Consider the following 24,115-nt stretch of genomic DNA (forward strand, 5'->3'; position numbering starts at 1 on the left):
GCCCCTCACTGCAGACTACCAATATAGAGCTGTGTGCACGGTCTGTCCTGCATTCTGCATGTGCTGAGTCTCCAGGCTGCACACATCATCTTTTCTGGAATCGCCCCCTTCACACGCGCTATTTCCTGACAAAGCAGAGCTCGCCGACGGCCCACTGCATTTCGGCGGAGGAGCTACGCTAGGGGCTGGGGCTGCAAGCATGGCCTTAACCGCACAGGAGAGAACCGCAAGGGAGCACCCGCCTGCCGGCACCCCGCCCCCGTTTCCCCGCGACCCTCCCCTGCGCCACGGCCGCCAAGTCCTCGGCCCACCGAGGAGTCCGCAGGCACCTCCCCCGCCCGCCCCGAGGCTCGCTCTCCATTGGAGATGAACAACAGATCATTTTTCACGGCAGCGCAGCCCCAGTGCGCCCGAGCCCGAGCAGAGCATGCTGGGAGCCTCTGCTCGAGGGCCGTCTCCCACTTCTTTTTGTCGTTGTGCTTCCTTCCTTTCTTCCACTGTGGCTCCCTGGATGAGGGATTTTCTGACTAGCGCTGATTTCAGGATGGGACCCGAGTGTTCCGCGGAGTCGCTCTCATCCATCTCCCAGAAGGGGCGGTTTCCAAAGGAAACTACAATTCCTACGAGGTAGTGTGCCATCGCCGCCGCGAGGCATCACGGGAGTCGTAGGCGCCCGCTTCCTCAGGCCCTAGGGTTCCTCCAGCGCCCGGACTACCGGTCCCAAGGCGCCCTGGTACTGGTGCGCCTGCGCAAGGGCGCCGAACGCGCGCCGGGGGCGGGGCCGCCCGGGGCGGCGGGGGGCGGGGTCCAAGCGGGCTGTGTGGAGGCTTGAGACTGCCGGCGCCATTTAGCGCGGAGAGTTTCCCGGGCGGACGCTGCGCTTCCCTGGCGGCCACTCTGCGCCCCATCGCCGGTGACAGAAGGCGCCCGGTGGCGGTGACTGCTCTCTTCCCTCCCCGACCCCCCCCCGCCCCGGCCGAGCAGAGCCGCGGAGCTCGGGCTCGGCGGCGAGCGGCCCTCCCTCCCCGCGTCCCCCGTCAGCTCCGGCCCGGGGCCGGCCCGGGAGGAGACCGGGGTTTACAGGCCGAGCGGCAGCGCCCGGAAGGCCGCGGGCAGGGCGGCTCGACGGGTTGTGGGTCTTCGGCGGCGGCAGCTGGCCCGGCCCTGCCCTCAGGCGATGGGCGCCCAGTGAGGCCGGTCCCCTCGCCGGGGGCGCGTGTGGGAGGCGCGGCCGCCGCCGCTGACTGACCGCCCTCGACCCGGCCCCTCCCACTCGGCCCGGCGCGGCCGCCCTCGGGGCCTAGCCCGTCGGCCGGCCGCCCCCGCCTGACTCGCTGCCGCCGGCCGCCCCCCATGAGCGTGGCGCCGCGGCCGCGCCCGCCCTCCTCGCCGCCGCGCGCCGCAGGATGGGTGCGGACCGTGCGGCGCTAAGCCCCGCGGCCCCGCTTCTCCGCCGTCCGTCCCGACAGCCGCAGCTGCCGCGCCGCGGCCCCGCCGCCCGTCCGCCCTCCGCGGCGGCCCGTCAGTGCTGAGCGGCGCCCCACCGCCCCGCGCCCACCATGTCCGGCGGCGCCGCAGAGAGGCCGGGCGGCTCGCCGGGTGCCCTGTTCCTGTCGCCGCCGGCGCCGGCCCCCAAGAACGGCTCCAGCTCCGACTCGTCGGTCGGAGAGAAGCTGGGCGCCGCGGGGCCCGACGCGGGCGCGGGCCGGAGCGAGGAGTACCGGCGCCGCCGCCACACGATGGACAAGGACAGCCGCGGCGCCGCGGCCGCTGGTACCACCACGGAGCATCGCTTCTTCCGCCGCAGCGTCATCTGCGACTCCAACGCCACGGCGCTGGAACTGCCTGGCCTGGCGCTTGCCCTCCCGCAGCCCGGCGCGCCCGCCGCCGCCGCCGCGCCGCACAGCACGCCCCCCGAGCCCCCCGGGCTCCCGCGCGGGGGCGCCCTGCCGCCCGCCGCCGCCCCGGCCGCGCTGCCTCCGCCCGCTGCCCCGCAACCCGGGGAGCCGCCCGCCGCGGGCCCGGTGCTCGCCGCTGCCGCTGTCGCCCCCTGTGAGTCCAGCAGAGACCGCCAGGCCTCCCCGCCCGGCCATGCGGGCAGCAGAGAGGAGCCTCCCCCGGCCAGAGGCGGCAGCGGCGGCGGCGCCCGGGAGCCGCAGGAGGACCGCAACCAGCAGCAGCAGCAGGATGACATCGAGGAGCTGGAGACCAAGGCCGTGGGCATGTCCAACGACGGTCGCTTCCTCAAGTTTGACATCGAGATCGGCAGGGGCTCCTTCAAGACGGTCTACAAAGGCCTGGACACCGAGACCACAGTGGAGGTCGCCTGGTGCGAGCTGCAGGTAAAGCCCCTTACACGCCCCTCCACCCCCCACCCCCGCCACCTCCCACGCCGCCGGCGGAAAAGCGCGCAGGTGGGGTTTGGGACACGCCGGGAGAGGCGCCCGCAGCGCCCTCTCGGTATTGCCGGTGTCTGGCGGGGGAAGCTTCCCAGTCGGGAAAGTCCAGAACGGCCTGGCCTCGCTCACTGCACTCCCTCCCCGGAGTTCTGCAGTTCCGAGCTGGTTGGTGCGGGGTGGGAGCTGGTTGTTTCCATCCCTGAGATCGGGCTGTGCTTTCCCAGTGAGAACGAGAATGACCTTGTTCTTGGATGACCTTCCTCCGCAAGTGTTTTAGTTTTTGCGTAGACATCTGGTCTAGACTGGAGGCAAGAACGTCTCTGGATAAATACTTTGCAAAGAGTGAGGTACGTTGGGTACTTGACATTGTTCCATCCAAGGATGCCTCAGGGTCGCTAGCAGTGTTGTGGCATGAAAGCGAGTCTCTTCAGCCTGTCCTGCACAGGCAGTGAAGAGTGGAAGAGCCTGTGGGCAACTGTTGAGAACTGTAACGTCATTCTCATCATCTTCATGTTATAGAAGGCTTTTTAAGGCACAGTTTCCCAAGAGTCCAAAGGAGTCCCAGTGCGCCGTTTACCTTCTCTCAAAGGCTTTCGTGGTGTCACAGTAGTGTGGCATCTGCTTGGCAGGCAATTTATAGATTTAAATGATTACTTTGGGAATTCTTGTCGCTTGACCCGTAGCAGCTTGCTACCCTTGCCAGGAAGTCAACATAGTCATTGGAACTGGAGTTACATTGAATGGAAGTCAACCACGTTGATAATATGGAAAAGTGTAATTGTTCATCATACTCTTACCAAGACTGTATACCAAGTTGAAATATGATAGGAAGATAACTGAATGATTAAGGAATGCATGCATGCTATCTATGTACTAGTAAGATAAATAGCACTTAGCCCTTTGAACTGTCAGATTCAGAATGACCAAGACCATGTCACATGTGAAGGAATGTTAACATGTTGGAAGAATGTCAACTTAAAAACTGGCAATTACTGTAAGAACATAATATAAATTTTACAGTTAATGAATGCGCAGAACTTCTGAAGCATTGTGAAATAAAAACTGGAAAAAAAACTGAAGTCTAGTGTTAGAATACATTTTGACTAGGACATTTGCCCTGTGGTTGAGTTTGTTTTCAGATCCAAATTCAGAACAAGTTTAGGATGCAGGTAGATAGCATAATGGTTATGCAAAGAGACTCTCATACCTGAGGCTCTAAAGTACCTGAGTCAATCTCCCCCACCCACCATAAGCCAGAGCTGAGTAGTGCTCTGACTTTAAAAAAAAAAAAAAAGAAAAAGAAAAAAAGTTCAAGGCAAGGGACTACTGAAAATTTTTTTTTTCCCTGATAGTATTTACTTACAACATACATACAGTTCTGTAGGAAGACAGGAGCTTAAAACCATAAAATTAATAAATTACTTGTTTAGGTTGGTGAAGACCAACTATTAAACTGATCAGGGTCTAATAATTTGGTTAGCATTTACAGCCTAGTACATGACTAATCAGTAAATCTCAAATGAGACAATTCTATTTTGGTGTGGAAGTCATTGTCAGACTTCTACAGAAATTCTGTAACCCTGGCAAATTCCTGACTTAGGATTTGGGTATTGATTTTTATCAAATGTAGATTGGTAAACAGCCTTTTGGAGATAGTAAATGTGGTATACAAATCAAGCACCATTCTTTCCATCAAGCTTATTTTTAGTCACAGTGTGTATAGCTGTAGAGTAAAACAAGCATTGTTTCTTTAGTGCTTCACTAACCACAGAATCTTAAGTGAGGAAAGATCTTTTAAGTTGCATATTTCTTTACCAAGTTTTATTAAGCAAATGGTGTGTCTTAATTTTCTGACCAGTGACCACAGTTAGAAAATATCTTTGAACTTTTCAGAGTTTACATTACTTTTGTAAGGGAGGGGTCTTTTTTGTTTGTTTGTTTTAAGAAACATAGCATAATTTGTTTTCAGAGAACATAGTAACACAGGTTTAGGAATGATTTATTTACTTGAAACTCTTTGCATCCTAACTTCTCTCTAAATACTGAATGCACTTGATAAATTCACTTTATATATTGATGAGATTGTTTCCAAAACTACCTCAAAGGGGAGGTCGTCATAAATTTTGTTTGCACTAATATATATATATATATATATTTAGTGCTTGCTTTCCTCTGTCTTAGTAAGTTAAGACTCATATACTAGTGGGTATATTAGTGTTTTATAAAATGTTTAGCAATGCTGTAGAAATGGGATGTGGTTCTGTGATTAAGAAACCATAACTCAACTCTGTCTCTACCTGTTTCTCACCTTTTTTTCTTAAAAAGAAACCATAAGGTATTTCTTTGCTATAACTCTTAAAAGACCTCATGAATATAGAGGGTTTTCCCCTTTCCTTTTACATATGTTCACATTCCTTCTATATCTACACTGACTTTCAGTTCTAACTAAGAGCTAAGCTTCAGGGAATAGGTTCTTTTGTTTTCAGTTTGATTGTATTCTCAGAATCACTAATAGGAACATGGGTAAAATTCAGATAACTGTAGGGTATCTGCTGGACAAATTATTCAATGATTGGTGATTTGACGTAAGCCCTTTATCCCTTCTAAACAGGTCAGAATAGAAGTAATTATGGTATAATTTTGGTTAGGTAGGATTTCGTTTAAATGGGGGGGGGGAGAGAGAGAGAGAGATATCTTGCTGCAAGAAGTAACCACTGGTACGAAGAATTGACACTTGGGTTTTTGTTTTTTGTTTTTTTCCCCCTCTTAATGATGAAGAGTTCTGACTTAGTTTTAAGGGATTAACCGACTTTTATTCCTTGACTGTATCGTAGATAGAAATTGGAAAGAGAATTGTCTTGGTATAAAACAAATTGAGAATCTATTGTTGGTTGGTGATTGAGTTCATTACTGGACATTCCCAATCTAGTGCAAGATATCGTAGTCACTGACAAGTCATCTTAGTTAATCCCTATGGAAACATTCAAATAAAACTGAGTTCTCTTTTCCAGAAATCATTCAAAATCTATTGCTTAGGTTTCTTTTTAGTTGGCTTTTTTTTTAAAGATAAAAGCAAGAGTGATTATATCAAATTATTATTTCTGAAAGCATTAGTATACCATGAAAAAATTTAAAATAGTGATTAGGTTTTGCTTACTTGTTTATATTTATTTTTTTAGTATCTTGCATTTTATTTCATTTTAAGGAGGGTCAATCTATTCTGCAGGAATAGGTGAGGCTTAGCATGCATGACCTGAATTTAGATTTGAAAGGGACATTTTTTTTTTCTTGATTATGGCACAGCAGTTAAAGGCTAAATTTGCTTGGATTTAAATATTTTCTTAGCTATGATTGTGCTGCTTTGGGCAACTGCTGTGCTGGTTTTCTACCTGAAAAGAGAATTTGGTAAGGGTACTGTTTTATAGAGTGCTTGTGATAATAGAATGAATGTTTATATTCAGTTTGTACTGAGCTTGAGGTACTTGTGATAGTTGAGAGAGAACAATAGGGCAGAATAGGAATAATAATTATGGGTAGGCAAATTTGAACAAAAGACAGGGTTAGACAAAGAATGGTAATATAAAAGGGTTATATTGTCTTTTGGTGGTGGGAATGGTGTTTATGTACAGTCCTATCAATTTGTAGTTATATAAATCACTAATTAATATGAGTGGGGGGAAAACTGATTGAATGTCTCAAACTTTTAAAATCACAGACTGAGTCTTTTTAATACATAGGGCTGAGTCTTTGATATGTTGACTCTTAAAAGCTTAGACCAGGAAGAACAGAAGCAACCAGTGGCATAGCTATATACAAATAATGCCAAAGGACATAATGATGTTGTATATGATACATCAAATCCTAACAGACAGATATTTCAAAGTTAACCCAGTTGCCAGATAATTTGATTATAGCAATAACTATCTATTGTCTTCTTAAACCCTAAGACAGCAGGAACCTCCCACTTCCTCTTTAGAGCCTATATTTTCCCTAGTCCTGGAACCTCTAGGGTGGGGCTCACTTTCCTGAATGCATCTCTCAATTCATACCAAATGATAGTGCATCCGCCAATCCCAACCTAATTAAGTCAAGGAGTACCACCGTGGCCACGTGCTTCACTTCAGACTGTGTCCAGAGATGTCAGGCATGGAATGTCAACCCTTCATCCTCATTACTCGGGTTCCAGATGCTAGCATGATGCCAACCAGACTTCCCTGGACAGACAACTCCACCAATGTGTCCTGGAGCTCCACTTCCCCAGAGCCCTTTCTCACTAGGGAAAGAGAAAGACAGGCTGGGAGTATGGATCAACCTGTCAATGCCCATGTTCAGTGGGGAAGCAATTGCAGAAGCCAGACCTTTAACCTTTTGCATCCCACAATGACCTTGGGTCTGTCTATACTCCCAGAGGGTTAAAGAATAGGAAAGCTATCAAGGGAGGGGATGGGATACAGAGTTCTGGTGGTGGGAATTGTGTGAAGTTGTACCCCTCATCCTATGGTTTAATCAGTGTTTCCTTTTTATAAATGAAAAAAAATTATTGTATACTACTAATAAAGAAAAAATTATTTTGGAGACAAATGCAAGCCCCTGTACCTCATCTGCATGAGGACACTTCACAAGAGGTAAAACAGATCTGCAATTGTCTTTCTCCCTATCTCCTTCTGCCCTCAATTTCTCTGTCCTGTCAAAATAAAAAAAAAAAAAAAAGGAAAAAAATGACCACAGGGAGTAGTGGATTTGTAGTGCTGGCAGCTCCAGCAATAATCCTGGTGGCAATTAAACAAAAAAGAAAGAAACACAAAGAATGTTATCACAGTCTCACCTATACATGTGGAATTAACTGAATGATATTATGTTACATTTACTCCAAATAGTTGATAACTTTATAGTCTTAGCAGAGTGGAAATTTTATAGTGAGTTTAAGGAGTGGCTGAGGAAACTTAAGAAATGGAGGAGGGAGTATGCCATTTCTTTAGGCAAATTTGAATAAATACAAAGCAAGAAAGATTGGGTAAGTAGAAGGCGTGGTGAGAGATAAAATGGCTGGAATAGTAGTTTAAAAATGGAAACATTGAGGCTGGCAGAGTAACTCACCTGGGTAGTGGGATTCCTTTGCCTTGCATGGGACCCTGATTCAAGCCCAACCCCCAAGGCTTTGGAGGATTGCCATGATGTCTTCCCCTGTCCTGTGCCCTCACCTCCAAAGACTGTCCAGCATGGTGAAGCACCCCTCCCCCCCCATGGGAAAAAATGATCAAAGGATGATGTTTTGTCCCTTTGCCTGAATCTTTAAGAATTTGATCTAAGTCAATTACTTTTTTTTTTTCACCAGAGTTATCGATGGGGCTCAGTGTCTGCATTACGAATTCACTGCTCCTGGAGGCTATTTTTTCCCCCTTTTGTTGCCCTTGTTGTTTATCATTGTTGTTATTGTTGTTGGATAGGACAGAGAGAAATGGAGAGAGGATGGGCAGAAGGGGAAAGACAGACACCTGCAGACTTGCTTCACCGCTTGTGAAGCACCAGGGTGGGGAGCCGGGCCTGGAACCAGGATCCTTATGCTGGTCCTTGTACTTTGCACAACGTGCGCTTAACCCCCTGCACTACCTCCCAGGCCCCAGTCAATTACTTTTATAGTGTTGATTATTCTTTGTTCACCGTTAAACGCAATTTAGGTATTTAGTGCTTTTAATTTCCAGAATGCCCAATTAAGCATCAGGAGTGATGTGCTGATTCTTAGTTGATTTTCTGCACTGATGATACTTTTTTTTTTATATATAATTTATTTCTTTATTGGGGAATTAATGTTTTACATTCAACAGTAAATACAGTAGTTTGTACATGCATAACATTCCCCAGATTTCCATTTAAAAATACAACCCCCACTATATCATTCATCATCTTTCATGGACCTGTATTCTCCCCACCCACCCACCCACCCCAGAGTCTTTTACTTTGGTGCACAGTGATGATACTTTATAAATTAATCTCTGGGGGGGGACCAGGTGGTGGCGCACTTGGTTGAGCATACATGTTATAATGCGCAAGGACCCAGGTTTAAACCCTGGTTCCTATCTGCAGTGGGAAAAGCTACATAAGCGGTGAAACTGTGCTGCAGGTGTCTCTCAGTCTCTCCCTTTCTATCTCCCTCTTCCCCTCAATTTCTAGCTATATCTATCCAATAAATAAATAAAGATAATTTAAAATATTTAAAACAATCGTTTAAAAAAGTATCTCTTTGGGGACGGATGGATGGAGCACCTGATTGCACGTTACAGTGCACAAGGACAGTGTTCAAGCCCCCTGGTCTCCACCTGCAGGGGGAAAGCTTCACGAGTAGTGAAGCAGGGTTGCAGGTGTCTCTATCTACCCCTTCCTCTCAATTTCTGGCTGTCTCTATCCAATAAAGATAATAAAAATATTTTTTAAAAAATATTTCTGGAATGGTCATCTTTATGTCTGGTGGGAAATAGCAAGATTTCAAATAAAATACAGTCACAGGAAAGTTTCTACTAGTATATCATCAAAATGAACTTTCCTTTCTTTATTATTATTTTTTTAACCAGAGACTGATCAGCTCTGGTTTAAGCTGGTGTGATTGAGCCTCAGGCATGAGAGTCTCTTTGCATAACCATCATGTTATCTCCCCAGCCCATGGCCTTGTCTTTCTTTTTGAAAGTTCTTTTAACTAATTCTGAAAAGTATAAAAAAAAAAATCACTGATGTTTGACTAGTAAGAGCTCCTTTCTCTGTCTCTTTCTGACGATGGCCACAGTGGTATATTCATTGTGATTCTCACAACAGTACAAATAGTCACTTTGTTAATTTTATATTTGAGAAAATAAAGTCAGGCTTAATAATTTGTTTATAATTATATGGCATATCTAAGTCCTTGTTCTTTTCATTGTAGAATATTAAGCTAGGAAAGAGTTTGAGTTCTGATGGAATTTGAAGCCATTTTGCTCTATTTAGCAGTTATAATTTGTCATTATACTTCTCACATCTTTTATAATTTGACTTCATGACACCCATCTCCACAGAAATGAATTTTACTCAGTGTACATATGTATATTCTATAAGAAGGTGGCAGGTTTATTGACTTTCAGAAGAGATTTTTCTTAATTGGTTTTACATTGGTTATTTCAGAGACAAGTTTAGAATTAAGTTTTTGTGCATCAAATTTCTGATAGAAGACTTGAATGTAGTGTTAGTAACTTTGTCAGGTTATTTTTAGATTTTGTTTATAAATTGTTTCCTTCTATAAAAGGTCACTTTATTAATTTGGTGGGAAGTAATGGTTTAATTAACAGGACAGTTGTTGACACATGGTAGATTGTTCACTATCAAACTTTACATTGTTTGTAAGAACTAATTAGACTTAAGATTCCTAAAATTGTTAGGGTATGAGTGCTAATTTTTACTTATACCAGGAAAGCATAATTAAGGGTATTGGAGTACTAATGAATAGAATGGAATGTATTAGTGTTTAATTTCTATAGAACTTAGTTTTGTCTATTGCAGAGACAGATTGTTTAGTTCTTGATATTGGCAATATAATTAACTTTCATTATTATTTGTTACCTCTTTTCTTCATTGTTTATTTTGAGGTGTGTGTATGCTGGTGAAAAGGACTTCACCTTCTAGTTTGTAAGAACTCTAAATAAAAATCTCTTAAATTGCAGTTAGGTTTTAAAATTTTTTGAATGTATCAATTCAAAATTGTCATAGGAATTAGATGCCCCTCACCACCAGTAAGATGAAAGTTTCTTCCGAAAAACTTTGAATTGACCTCTTGCTAAAACTTGAAGTGTATTATTGATATTGTGTACATACTAACACAGATAAATAAGTGTGTTCACCCCAGGGGTTTGGATTCTTAGGTGTTCTTTACATTAATGTATTTCTTTAAGGTCAGGAGAGATAATTTATAACCAGACACTGAAGCACTTACCTCATAGTATGTCAGGTTTTTGTTTTTTTTTTTTTAAAGCTTCAACGTACACACAGTACAAATCATACCCAAGCATGAGTTTGGACTTTCATTCTTCCTTAATATCGAGATGAGTTTTATTATTATATGAATGTTAGAATGGGGGAAACATTCTGCTAGTGTACCTTATTCATGGTTTTTTAAGTCTACTAGAAAATTTCTGTAACTGTAAGTTAAAAGGGAAGCTGTTGGCTGGGAATATGGATCGACCTGTCAATGCCCATGTTCAGCGGGGAAGGAATTACAGAAGCCAGACCTTCCACCTTCTGTACCCCACAATGACCTAGCATCCATACTACCGGAGGGATAAAGAATGGGAAAGCTATCAGGGGAGGGGATGGGATACAGAGTTCTGGTGGTGGGAATTGTGTGCAGTTGTACCCCTCTTATCCTTTGGTTTTGTCAATGTTTCCTTTTTTATAAATAGAAAAAAAGGGAAGCTATTAATATTTCCATTGTTTGCCAGAAGACTCTTTTTATACCTCTTTTTCATGTCAACACTACATTTTCTCCTTTTAGTGTAGTACTTTGTAACGTTTTTAAAAAAGTATTTTCCCTTTTTGTTGCCCTTGTTTTTTACCATTGTTGTGGTTATTATTATTGTTGTTATTGATGTTGTTCTTGCTGGGTAGAACAGAGAAATGGGAGAAAGGAGGGGAAGACAGAGATGGGGGGAGAAAGATAAACACCTGCAGACTTGCTTCACCAAGTCTTGCGACCCCCCACCCCCTGCAGGTGGGAAGCCAGGGGCTTGAACTGGGATCCTTACGGTGGTCCTAGAGTTTCACACCATGTGCGTTTAACCCGCTGCACTACAGCCTGACCCTCAGTACTTTGTAATATTAATGGTAGCTGTAACTTTTAAATGGTGTTAAAAATTGAACCTGCTGCTGTTAGGGATATAACTTATCAGAGCACATTTCTTTTTTAAATTGTTATTAATTTATTTATAAAATATATCGACAAGACCTTAGGATAAGGGATACAGTTCTACACAATTCCCACCACAAGAGTTCTGTATCCCACCCCCTCCCTTGAAAGCTCTCCTATTCTTTTTTTTATTTCTTTATTGGGTTAATGTTTTACATTTGACAGTAAATACAGTAGTTTGCACATGCATAACGTTTAAAGCTCTCCTATTCTTTATTCCTCTGGGAGAGTGGGACAAGGGTCATTATGGGGTGCAGAAGGTGGAAGGTCTGGCTTCTGTAATTGCTTCTCTGCTGGACATGGGCATTGGCAGGTCGAAATTTCTTACATGGATGAAGACCAAGTTCCATCCCTTGCACCACATATGTAGTGCTCTGTTGTCTCATAAAAAAAAATCCCTTTGTTAGGATTTGCTGTATCATATACGACATCACCATAACTTATGTCTTTTGACATTATTTGTATATAGCTGTGTCTTAAAGAGTAATGCCGCCGGTTGCTTCTGTTCTCCCTAGTCTAAGCTTTTAGGAGAGTCAGCATTTCAAAGACTTAGCCTGTGGTCTGTTCATTAAAAAGTCTGAGACATTCAATCAGTTTTTCCCCTCTCATATTAATAGTGATTTATATGACTACAAGTTAATAGGAGTTTACATAAACACCATTCCCACCACCAAAAGACTCCCCCCCCCCACCCCCAGTAATGCTGAGCATCCACCCTCACCCTCTACCCAGATATTTTTACTTTGGTGCCCTACTCCAAACAGATGTTTTTATGGTTCAATTACAGATACTCCAATGGTTCCGTCTTCCATCCCATGGAATTTCCAGAGTGCTAGAGGAATATCTTTTGTTTTAATGACGTGACTGTTACTGTTTCAGAATAGGGACTAGTCAACAGAAAAGCCTGAGCAAGATTAGAAGGTTGGAACTTTCAGTCTTCCTTGCTTGCTTGCATTTCCTCTCTCTTACTCTTAAATTTGTATTTGGTAGGACATAGGAATTGAGAGGGGGCAGGTAGAGAGGAAGAGACACAGAGACACCTACAGCACTGCCTTAACCACTTATGAAGCTTCCACCATAGGTGGCCCTCTCATCCTTGTTTTCATCTACTTCTATAGGAAGGAAAGAAAGAGGAACTGGAAATTAAGCTGCTAATGGATATCTCTGTAACGAAACCTTCATAAAAATACCATAACAGGGCCGACGAGACAGCATAATGGTTATGCAAAAAAAGAAAAAATACTTTTGTGATTGAATAAACTACTCCAATTGACTAGATACTAGAGTCATATTGTTTAGATATATTGGGTAAATAAATTTATTACTTCATATATTTCTTTTCACATTTTATATTTGTGACTACTTGAAATTTAAAAATTTGAATGTGTGGCTTATATATTTCAGTTGTCTTAAATGCTGTAAAAGGGTCTGGGTAGGTATTACCATCAGCAATGCATCAGACCTGCATACCTCAGGCCCCAGCTCCTATGTTCAATCCCATGGCACCACCATAAGCCAGAACTGAGCAGTGTGCTAGTTAAAAAAAAATTCTCTAAAGAAGCTGATGCTGCAGTAAACTCCCGTTTACTACTTCCTTTTAAAAAATATCTTAGCACCTTCCTTCTTGTGGTTTCTTTCACTAACACCATTTTGTTGCTGAACATATACACAGAATTAAGAGTTTTAAAGTTTTTAGGTTTGTGCTTTTTAGTACTTATTAAGATTGGTATTCATTGCTTTTGTTTACCATCATGTTTGAATCAGAAAAGATACTCATAAGTGGTCTTGTTCTTTGACTACTTAGTTGTTGTCAAGACAGTTTTATTAGAAGTAAGCTTTTATTCAAATAACTTCCTAGTTTGTTTTCTTTAATATGTCTGGTTTTCAACTCCTTAAACTTGTTAAGCAATTTAGTACACACATTCACACCATAATGATATTGAGAAATATAATTATTATTATTGTTATTTTGCCTCCAGGGTTATTGCTGGTGCTTACTGCACCATGAATCCACTGCTCCTGGAGGCCATTTTTCCCCCTTTGTTGTCCTTGTTGTTGTAGCCTTGTGGTTATTATTGTTGATGTCGTTCGTTGTTGGATAGGACAGAGAGAAATGGGAGAGAGGAGGGAAGACGGGGAGAGAAAGACACCTATAAACCTGCTTTACCGCTTGTGAAGCGACTCCCCTGCGGGTGGAGCGCCTGGGGCTGGAACCCGGGTCCTTACGCCGGTCCTTGCGCTTTGCACCATGTGCGCTTATCCCGCTACCGCCCGACCCTGAGAAATAGAATTGTTTTTATACGTTATCACCATGTCTGGTTGGGGCTGGGTGCCAGCACTACAGTTCTACTGATCCTGGCAGCCATATTTTTCTTCCTCCCTACCTTCACTCCCTCCATTCTTCCCTCTTTCCTTTTCTTCATTTTTTCTTGATAGAGATGAAACTGAGAGGGAAGGGAGAGATAGTGAGAGAGAAAGAGACTGTATAGCACAGTTTAACTGCTTGTGAAGTTTCCCCACACAGCTGGAGCTCAGGGGGTTTGAACCCTGGTGGCACATGTGTTCTACAGGGTGTGCTATGCCCCAATTTAATTATTACTATTTTTTGAGGGTGTCTATTGCTTGTAAGTCTTTGTTGAACTAATTTGCAGTAAGTTTTTTCCAAAATAGTTATTTGACTGGGTATTCTTATTATAGTAAATAGGAATAAATAAAGCTAGTTGCTTTTTCTCAGTAGAGTAGTAGTTTGAGATGCCAAGACATAATAAAATAGTGGTTCAGGAGCCCAGGTGGTGGTGCACCTGGTTAAGCACACACATAGTGCCCAAGGACCCTGGTCCAAGGCCCTGGTCCCCACCCGCAGGCAGAAAGCTTCACAAGTGGTGAGGCAGGGCTGCAGGTGTCTCTGTGTCTGTCTGTCTCTCTCTCCTTCCTTTCTCAGGTTGTCTCTGTCTGTATCCAGTGATAAAAATAAATAAATAAATAATAAAAAATAAAATAGTGTTTCAATAGCCACAGAAGTCCAATTCTCTTTTTTGTATAGGGATATTTTATATTGTTTAGAGCTACATCCTGATTTGACATATACATTACAGGAGTTTCATTTGTTTTCACCATTAGTTTTATCTTTTTTTGTTGTTGTTGTTAAGATTTTATTTATTTATGAGAAAGGTAGGAGGAGAGAGAAAGAACCAGACATGACTGTGGTACATGTGCTGCCACGGATTGAACTCAGGATGAATGTTTGAGAGACTAATGCTTTATCTACTGCTCCACCTCCTGGACCACTTCACCATTATTTTTTGTAACCATCCTTAAACACAAAAGTATTTTAAAGAAGCACATTCTTAATAAGGGAAAGTTAATTAGAATTTGACTCACAAATCCAGGAAATTGACCTGATCTGATCACTCTAAACAGAAGTCTGAAAGTCATGGTTGGTATATTACAAACTTATTTTCTTTCACTTTCAGCCTTTGTCCAGACATTTACAGAAAGGTAGTTCACTGCATCATATTTTGGGGCATGATCAGAATATTAAAATTCATAGCTTTCTTTTAGGACAGTTTTACACTGACTGTAAAGTTTCTAAAGCCAAGTATTAAGGACCCAACGGATGTTTAACATTGGTGAGGAAGTTTAGCTTTGTATATTGACTAAACCTACAGAAGGGAAAAGTCTTAGTGTTCTATTTCTGCTTCCTACTCACTCACTGAAGATAATGTTTCTGCTTCCTTTATTTAAATTTTCAGTTAATGCTGCTGGTGAGGAGGTGCTCCTTAGGTACAAGACAGGACTTGTACAGGACACCTGCAGCATTGGTTCACCACTCTTGCTAACTGGGAGTTTGCTCTTTGGGTGTGCCCAGCCTACTCTATAAGATTACAAAGGTGTTTAGAAGATTCTTCCTCCTTCCTATTGTAGAAATAATATATATTTGAGACATTTTAGAAGATGGGGGAGAAATAGAAGCTAAAACAGCCCCACTAAAAAACAATACTGATGTGTAATTTTGGAATACTATTCTTTTGTCTCTCTGTCAAGTTGAGTTTATATTTTTTTTCCAGCTATTATTGAGTACTATGTGCAACATACTGTCTAGCTAGAGGAAAAAAATATTGCTTGTCCTCAGGTCTTATGTTCTGCTTGGATCCTAGGTAAGAATTAGCATAAGCATTTTTAATAGTTATGTGATAACTCCTTATTTGAATTGCCATAACTTACTCGCCAAGTAGTTGGGATTTAATTGCTTTCTATTATAAAAGCAGTAAGCAAGAGTTTAGTCCATAAGGCTGTGACCATGAACTACTTTACTCTTTACTAAAATTCAGTCTGTGGTTTCTTTACATAATTTAGTCAGTCATTATTTTGCAAAACTCCACCTCCTCAATCCTTGGATAAGTTGCTTATCACTGACGTATTTGTGTACACCTGGAAGATTCATTTGAAGACCAAGTTAGAGAATCTTGATTGTACTATGAGCTTTTGTAAAATTTTGTAGAATATCCTAACTTTTCTCCTTTCATACAACACGTTTGTAGAATATTATATAGCAAAATTATTTTTTTATTTTTTTATATTTATTTATTTTCCCTTTTGTTGCCCTTTTTTGTTGTTGTAGTTACTGTTGGTGTTATTGATGTTGTCGTTGTTAGATAGGACAGAGAGAAATGGGGACGACAGAGGCTGAGAGAAAGATAGACACCTGCAAACCTGCTTCACAGCCTGTGAAGTGACTCCCCTGCAGGTGGGGAGCAGGGGGCTCGAACCGGGATTTTTAATGTCGGTTCTTGCGCTTTGAGCCACGTGCGCTTAACCCTCTGCGCTATTGCCGGACTCAGCAAAATTCTTAACTATCATTGTCTATCATTCTGTCCAAATACACCTCATTGCTTTTACTCTTCTCTTCTCTGGTCCTGAATTTTTTAAAGAACAGTTTTAGGCCATAAAATTGAGAAAGATAAGAGATTTCTATTGTGCAAACCCCCCCCCCCCCCCATCGATAATATCCTCTATTCCTCACCATAGTGGTACATCGTGAATCAACATTAACACACATTAATCACCCAAGGTCTATACATTTCTTTAAAGTTCATTCTTGATATTATACAGCTTATGGGACGAATGCAATATATCCATTGTTATAACAGCATAGAATATTTCACCACCCCCACCCTCCAGAGTCCTCTGTGCTCTGCCTGATCATTTCTGCCATACTTTCCTGCTGAATTTTTTAATACTTGAAAATATTATTTGATATAGGTTAGTAATTCAGCATATGTTGAAAAATTTAGTTGTTGGGCCCACTGAATCTTTTTTTACAGTCTCTGATTTTGCCTTCTCTGGAACATCATCTAAGTAGCCATTTCAGATTAGCTTCTTTCACTTGGTAATGTACAGTTTAGGGTTCCTCAAGGTCTTTTCATGTCTTGATTGTTCATTTCTTATTAATTTTGAATAACATTTCATCAACTGGACATATCTATTACAATGCACAAGGACTTAGGTTTGAGCCCCCGGTCCACACCTGCATGGGGAAAGCTTTGCAAGTGGTGGAACAGTGCTGCAGGTGTCTCTTGCTGCCTCTCTTCCTCTCTAATTCCTTCTTCCCTTTTTATTATCTTCCCTAAAGATAATAAAAAAAAATTTTTTTAAAGCAAAGAAAAGGTAAGTCACACTGAAAGAAAACAATTGTAAGAAGGACGAATACCAAATGATCTCTCTCACTTATTAGCGGGACTTAATGAAGTGAAACATGGACTGGATATGTGTATTGCACTAAAGCAAAGGACTCTGGGGAGAAAGGAGAGAGAAAACTTTTGAGGCCTGGAAATTGTATGCTTATGTAATAAGTCCACTGTACAGCATTAGCCCCCCAATAAAAATACATATATTTGTAAAAGATATACCATAGACTGTTATTCAGATCATGCAAAGAGCTCTTAAATTACAGCAACAAAAAAAAATTGTTTTTTTTTTTTTTTTAAAGTCAGAGTCCAGGACAGATTACTGAGGTGGTCTGCCCAAAGAAGTCAAGATGGAATCATGGTAGCATCTGCAATTTGGTGGCTAAAAGGTGGCAAGACATACATGGTTAATGAACTGGACTGGTCATGTTTCTTCTAGGGAATGATCATACTGATGTATTTTTTTTTATTCTATTTTATTGCCACTTCCTGAGCTCCTTGTAGAGATCTTGTTTTGATTTCTATCCTTATGTCTTCACTGTTACTGAAGAATTATAAGGATATGGGAATGAAGTATTTTGCATATACTTCAAGGTCTGACTGTTTTGAATGAGGCCTCTATTGTTGTTGTTGTTGTTATTATTACCACCAGAGTTCTCCTGAGACTCTGAGCCTGCACAATGCCACCATTCCCAGCAAGCATTATTTCCCTTTTCTTTTTCACCATGGATAGGGGGAGACAGAGAAGGAGATTGAATGAGGTCTCTTAAAATATTTATAATGTTTTCTACTGAGTGTGGTACACAGATGAAAAAGTATATGGTCTTAACACTGCATTAGATTTTTGTAGTACTCTACTTCTGAATTTTGGATAGAATGTATAAATTTAGAAAAATTTGAGTTATATTATAGCCCCAGCCATGAATTTACCAAAGTAGTGTGTTGAATTCCTAAACTGTAATGTATTGCATGCACTGCTGAGCATAATGGGAAAAGAAAAGCGCTATAAAAAGCTAAGTACCAAGTAACTGGCTGGGAAAAGCTTTTAATGGGAAAGCTGGTGTGGTCATTAATCTGGTAGAATAGTACTTGAAATGGTTGTATGTGTTAAGCTGCAGTTTCTTTTACTTATTAGAAACCAAAGTAGGAAACTCAGAATTAGCACTTAAATACTGATAATGCTTTTTAGCCAACACATTTATTGCCCCCTAATTTAGTGTAGAGAAAATTAGGGTGGGTGACTTGGTTCTAATGCTAACAATAGAAAGAAGAATGACTTGGATTAGTAAATTGTCCAATTAGCAAAGAAAATGATAAGAATTGTTTCAGAACTCTAGGGGCTATTAGTAAGTAACCTGGAAGGGTGCCTGCCTTGCTATGTGTATGGCTGAGGTTCGAGTTATGCTGTCCCACATAGGAGTACTGTCGCACCAGGGCGGGTCCATCTTTTTCTCCCTTCCGACCTGAGGAAACAACCTAGAGCTGTAAAGCCCACTGATGAAAAGTCCTTCCCACTTTAGTCTGTTGCCTTAAATATATTTTTTATCCCTATGAACATAACAAAGTTGGCTTTCAAATCTTTTTGAGACCCGTTCTTTAAAAATTTTTTTTTGAGAGATCACTTTATTAATGGGAAAGGGAAGGAAAAAGAAAAACAGTATAACATCTGGTAGTTCGCCCCTCCCTCCCTCCCTCCCTTCCTTCCTCACCAGAGCACTATATACCTCTGGCTTACTATGGTAAGGAGAATTGAAACAGACTTCAGATCCTCAGGCATGAAAGTCTTTTGTATAACCAATATGCTAGCTCCCCCAACCCCCAGCCTAGAATCTTATGTTTGAAGATCCTGTGAACTGTTACTATACCACTTATCCAGCTGATAAATATATTTTAAACTATGTACCAACAAAAACATGCATACATAACAAAACATAAGACAAAAGCTTCAAAAACTATTATCAGTCAACAAACAAACCTGCTCTATTCCAATTTCTAAAAAGGCAATAGCCCATTCTTTGAAAAGAACATCATTTAAAGTATAAACTTGTAACTGCTTTTTTTAATTTTATTTTATTTTTTTTAGTTTTTATTTATAAAATGGAAGTATTGACAAGACCATAGGATACAGTTCCACACAATTCCCACCACCAGAACTCTGTATCCAATCCCTTCTCTTGATAGCTTTCCTATTCTTTATCCCTTTAGGAGTATGGAGATACAGGATCATTATGGGGTGCAGAAGGTGGAAGGTCTGGCTTCTTATTCCCCGTGAATATGGGCATTGACAGGTTGATCCATACTCCCAGCCTGTCTCTCTCTTTCCCTAGTGGGGCAGGGCTCTGGGGAGGTGGGATTCCAAGACACATTGGCTGGGTCATCTGCCCAGGGAAGTCAGGTTGGCATCATGAACCTGATGGCTAAAAAAGAATTAAGATATAAATCAGAACAAATTGTTGACTAGTCATGAACCTAAAGGCCAGAGTATTGCAGATGAAGATTTGGGGTCTCCATTTTGGAAAAGCTAGGAGATCTATTTTAGGTATAATCCAAAGTGCCCATTATACTACTAGTTTTTGCGTGAGCTTGACATCTAACATTCAGGTGAACCCAGGTTATTGTCTGGGGAGATGGTGTCATAGTTGGAAAAAGGACTACAAAGCTGGATCGGGAGAGAGTAGCTCCTAAATAATGGGAAAAGTACATCAGTATTGTTAACCATAAACCCCATCAGTTTGATCTGGGGTCCACATTCAGCACAGGATCCTATGTTACCTCTGCATCCCTGTAGGTCTGATCTCACGTTCTGTGGTCATGGCTAGGAACATTCCAGGCTGCACTAATTTCAGGAATTATCATCCTTGGTTGATAGGTAGAGTATGTTATCCAACACCCCCCCCCCAAAAAAAAAAAAAGGAACATTCCCTACCATTGTTGGTCCACATTGAGGGCAAGGTCCTATAGGGGGCCCCAAAGGGGGGTCCATTATGTTGTTCCTGATGGAGATGACCAGTGACAGTAGAGAGAGGGATCTGTTAGAGGTCCAGGCCCATCACATCTGTGTGGATTCCCTGATCAGGGCCCCAGGTGATGGGGTGGCCTGGTAGTGACTAAAGAGTCATCATTAAAGTATGCCAGTCTCTTGCTCTTCTTCAGCTTTTGTAGTCCTTACTTTGTCTGACAAGGTTAGCTTTGGAGTGAGTGAGGGAAATATAGAAAGTAGCTGAAGAGGGTATCTAGGTCTAAGTAGAAACTATTTCATTAGGTACTTTATGATATCTTTTTAGGTCTCTCTGCTTGCTACATTAATTGGATCACTGCAAACTATTTTGTACTTTTGCTTTAACGTATATATTTTTCCCTAACTTATGGATACATGTACATTTGTCCTATAACTTTCTTTTTTTTTTTTTTTTTTTACCAAAGCACTGCTTAGCTCTGGCTTATGTCAGTGCAGGGGATTGAACCTGGGATTGAGAGGCTCAGGCATGAAAGTCTCTTTGCATTAACTATTATGCTATACCTCCACCCCTGTATTTTTTTAAATTAAGCAATACGTTATTGATACTTGCCACAAAATGAAAATAGAGTAGCTGTTTGAATTTAATGTCTGCATTGTTTGTTAATCATAACAGTTCAGAGTATGATATTCATTCACAGGAATGAACAAATGAAGATTCTAAATAACAGCTGACACTAGACACATAAAGTTCTAGAGTTGTTAGCCTTCAATGTAGATAGTTCGATGGTCCATTAAATCTGTTTTTATTTAATTCCTGTTGATAGACATAATACTGATATTAGCTGTACAACAGATAAGTGGCATTAAAAATCTTAACACCTTTTTTAATATGGGAGGTTTGTTTGTTTTTTCTTGCTTTAAGATTCACTTATTTTGAGAAAGAAATACTAGAATACTGTTCACCATTGGTGCTTGGAATTGAACCTAGGACTTTAGGCCTCAAGGCTGTTACAGTGGATATGAGTTTTTGAGCAGTAGTATGCAGAAAACACCTGTTTAATTTTAAGGCATATGTGCTGTTATTTTAATGAATGTTTTATTTTTTGTTCTAACCATTCAGTTAATTTAAAAAAACTTAGGTGCAGTCTATTCCCTCCCTTCCTCCCTCCCTCTCTCCCTCCAGGGTTATCACAGGGGCTCAGTGCCAGCACTAGGAATCCACTGCTCCTGGAGGCTATTTTTTCCATTTTTATTGCTGTTGTTGTTACTATTATTGTTATTGGATAGTACAGAGAGAAATCCAGAGAGGAAGGGAAGAAAAAGAAAAGGAGAGAAAGACAGATATCTGCTGATCTGCTTGTGAAGCGACCCTCCTGCAGGTGGGGAGCCGGGGTTTTGAACTGAGATCCTTATACCTATCCTTGCGCTTCGCACCATGTGTGCTTAACCTGCAGCACTATCACCCGGCCCCCTCAATATTTTATTTCTGTCAGGTCCCTTTATCTACACCACCCCTCCATCCTGCTTGCTTGTTCTGTTCTGTCTCTTTCTTTCTTCCCCCATTGATTTCTTTTGGGATTTATGGTTTACTTTGAAAGAGTTAAAGTTTCCTGGTAGTATATTGTTTTATTTCAAAGAACAATATTCTTAAACTTTGATAAAGCCTAATAACAGTTTTTTTTTTATTGATTATCCTTTGGTGATAAGTCTAAAAAAAACATCACATAAAACTATTGTGGTTGTCTTTGGGAGGTGAGAGGGTGGAGTGTGGACACTGTAATTTTATAATATTTGCATATTGTGTGTGAGGTATAGAGTGAAGTTAGGTTTGCTTGTAGTTTTCAGATTGTTATAGTCCTGATTGTTGAGATTATCCTTTATTTTTTTTAATTTTATTTGTTTATTTTCCCTTTTGTTGCCCTTGTTTTATTGTTGTAGTTACAATTGTTGTTATTGATGTTGTCATTGTTAGGACAGAGAGATGGAGGAGGGAAAGACGGGGAGAGAAAGATAGACACCTGCAGACCTGCTTCACTGCTTGTAAAGCGACTCCCCTGCAGGTGGGGAGCCAGGGGCTTGCGCTTTGTGCCACATGCGCTTAAAGATTATCTTTTATTGAATTATTTGTACCTATCTCATAAACCAGTTTACCCCCATTAAGTCTTTTTTTTACCAGTTTTATTGAGTAGTCACATCATAATTTTCACTTATTTAATATTTCTCTTTTTCTTATTTAATATTTCATTGAGTTGTGCATTCATAGTTGTAGACCAGTTTACCACTTCTCAAAGAGCTGTGTACATGCATTACCAGGCAGTAATGAACTTTTACATGAATTAACAGCATTTTGCAAAAGTTGAAATGCTGTTGCCCCTGCCTCTATACTCAAATTTTAAACCTGGTTAATTTTTCTGTATTGCATAACTAGCTTTTTTTTTTTTTTTAAATTATTCCCTTTTGTTGCCCTTGTTGTTTTTTTGTTGTTGTTATTGATATCATTGTTGGATAGGACAGAGAGAAATGGAGAGAGGAGGGGAAGACAGGGGGAGAGAAAGACAGACACCTGCAGACCTGCTTCACCACCTGTGAAGCGACTTCCCTGCAGGTGGGGAGCAAGGGGCTGGAACAGGGATCTTTCAGCCGGTCCTTGCGCTTTGCGCCACGGGCGCTTAACCCGCTGCGCTACCGCCCAACTCCCAGCTTTTTTGTTTGTTTGTTTGTTTATTATTTATTTTCCCTTTTGTTGCTCTTGTTTTTTTTTTATTGCTGTTGTAGTTATTATTATTGTTGTTGATGTAGTCGTTGTTGGATAGAACAGAGAGAAATAGAGAGAGGAGGGGAAGACAGAAAGGGGGAGAGAAAGATAGATACCTACAGACCTGCTTCATTGCCTGTGAAGCAACTCCCCTGCAGGTGGGGAGCCGGGGGCTCAAACCGGGATCCTTACACCAGTCCTTGCGCTTTGCACTACATGCACTTAACCTGCTGCACTACCACCCGGCTCCCAACATATTTCTTCTTATCTGAAGACAAGGGAGGGAAATAAAAATGGGTCATTGTATAACTGGTATAATATAAACACCATTGGTCCTATGAATACTGAGTCAGAGAAAGACAAGTTTTTGGGGAATAAAATATTTGTCAGTTTTTTTTTTTAAAGCACTTTGCAGGTTTATGCTTTTTTGCACGTATGATTTACTGCATTTTTGAAGCGGCATTTTGATTATATCCAGATTTATATTTTTATAAATAATATATTTGGCAGCCATGTTTGATACAATTTTGTGTAAGATATTTTAAAAGCAGAATTGCTAAGTAACTTGGTACTTATATTTATTAATTAGATTTCTATGTTATAATAGGTTGTCTCCATACATTCTTTGAAGAAGTAGAAGTAGCCTCATAAAGCTATTTTTTTAGATACTCTCTAGACAGAAATTGAGAGGGAAGGGGGAGATACAGAGGATGAGAGACAGAGAGACACCTGTAGACCTGCTTCACCACCTGTGAAGCTTTCCACTTGCAGGTGGGGACCAGAGGCTCAAACCTGGATCCTTGTGCCTTGTAACATGCTCTCAACCAGGTGTGCCACCACCTTGCCCCTCTATTGTCTTTCTATTTTCCTTTTCCTGTCTTCTAGTCTCCAAAGGTATCCTCAGCTATTCATCTTGGTGTTTACCTCTGTATGTCTATATGTCATATTTATACCGCAGTTCCTTTGTTTTTGATGCTGTTTTTTAAATTACTCTTTTTATAGATTAACAAATCTCCCTTCTGCATACTACTACACATACTATTCTTCCATCTTCCCAAATGAAGTTGGAATATTTGATATTTACATTATTGTGACTATGAAAGTGTTGTAAATGATGTCCAATTAAAATTACTTGCCAAGGCAAAAAATGAGTTGAAGCAAGGCATTTATTCTTTTTTCCAAAGGGCATGCTGCCAACAGTGGCAGTCACACTCCTCTCACCCTTCTCCCATCTTTTATACCTGATGATAACTGTCTCCTCCACCCCTGTGCTTGAGAGCTCACAATCTCCCCATTGTCTAAATAAGGAAAGGAAGAGAGTATGAGGGTCTTTGCTGGAGGATTAGCAAGCACTGTAAGGAACTATTATCTGACCTAAAGAATACAAAACTA

General features: G+C 41.6%; 1 protein-coding gene across 6 annotated transcripts in view; it reads left to right on the forward strand.

Moving 5' to 3' along the window:
• The first annotated feature begins 740 nt into the window (after positions 1-740).
• The window catches only part of WNK1 (WNK lysine deficient protein kinase 1), a 160,542-nt gene continuing 137,167 nt past the window's right edge, over positions 741-24,115 (forward strand). For 3 of the 6 annotated variants that reach the window (XM_060190328.1, XM_060190329.1, XM_060190330.1), the window contains exon 1: positions 742-2,342. In XM_060190328.1, coding sequence (XP_060046311.1) covers positions 1,560-2,342 — 783 coding nt within the window. In that variant the 5' untranslated portion in view covers positions 742-1,559. Of the gene's footprint in view, positions 2,343-24,115 lie in introns of all 6 variants that reach the window. The other 3 variants (XM_060190326.1, XM_060190331.1, XM_060190332.1) reach the window with 3 other exon arrangements.

Source organism: Erinaceus europaeus, chromosome 4 (genome assembly GCF_950295315.1).
Source record: "Erinaceus europaeus chromosome 4, mEriEur2.1, whole genome shotgun sequence".
Taxonomy (NCBI): domain Eukaryota; kingdom Metazoa; phylum Chordata; class Mammalia; order Eulipotyphla; family Erinaceidae; genus Erinaceus; species Erinaceus europaeus.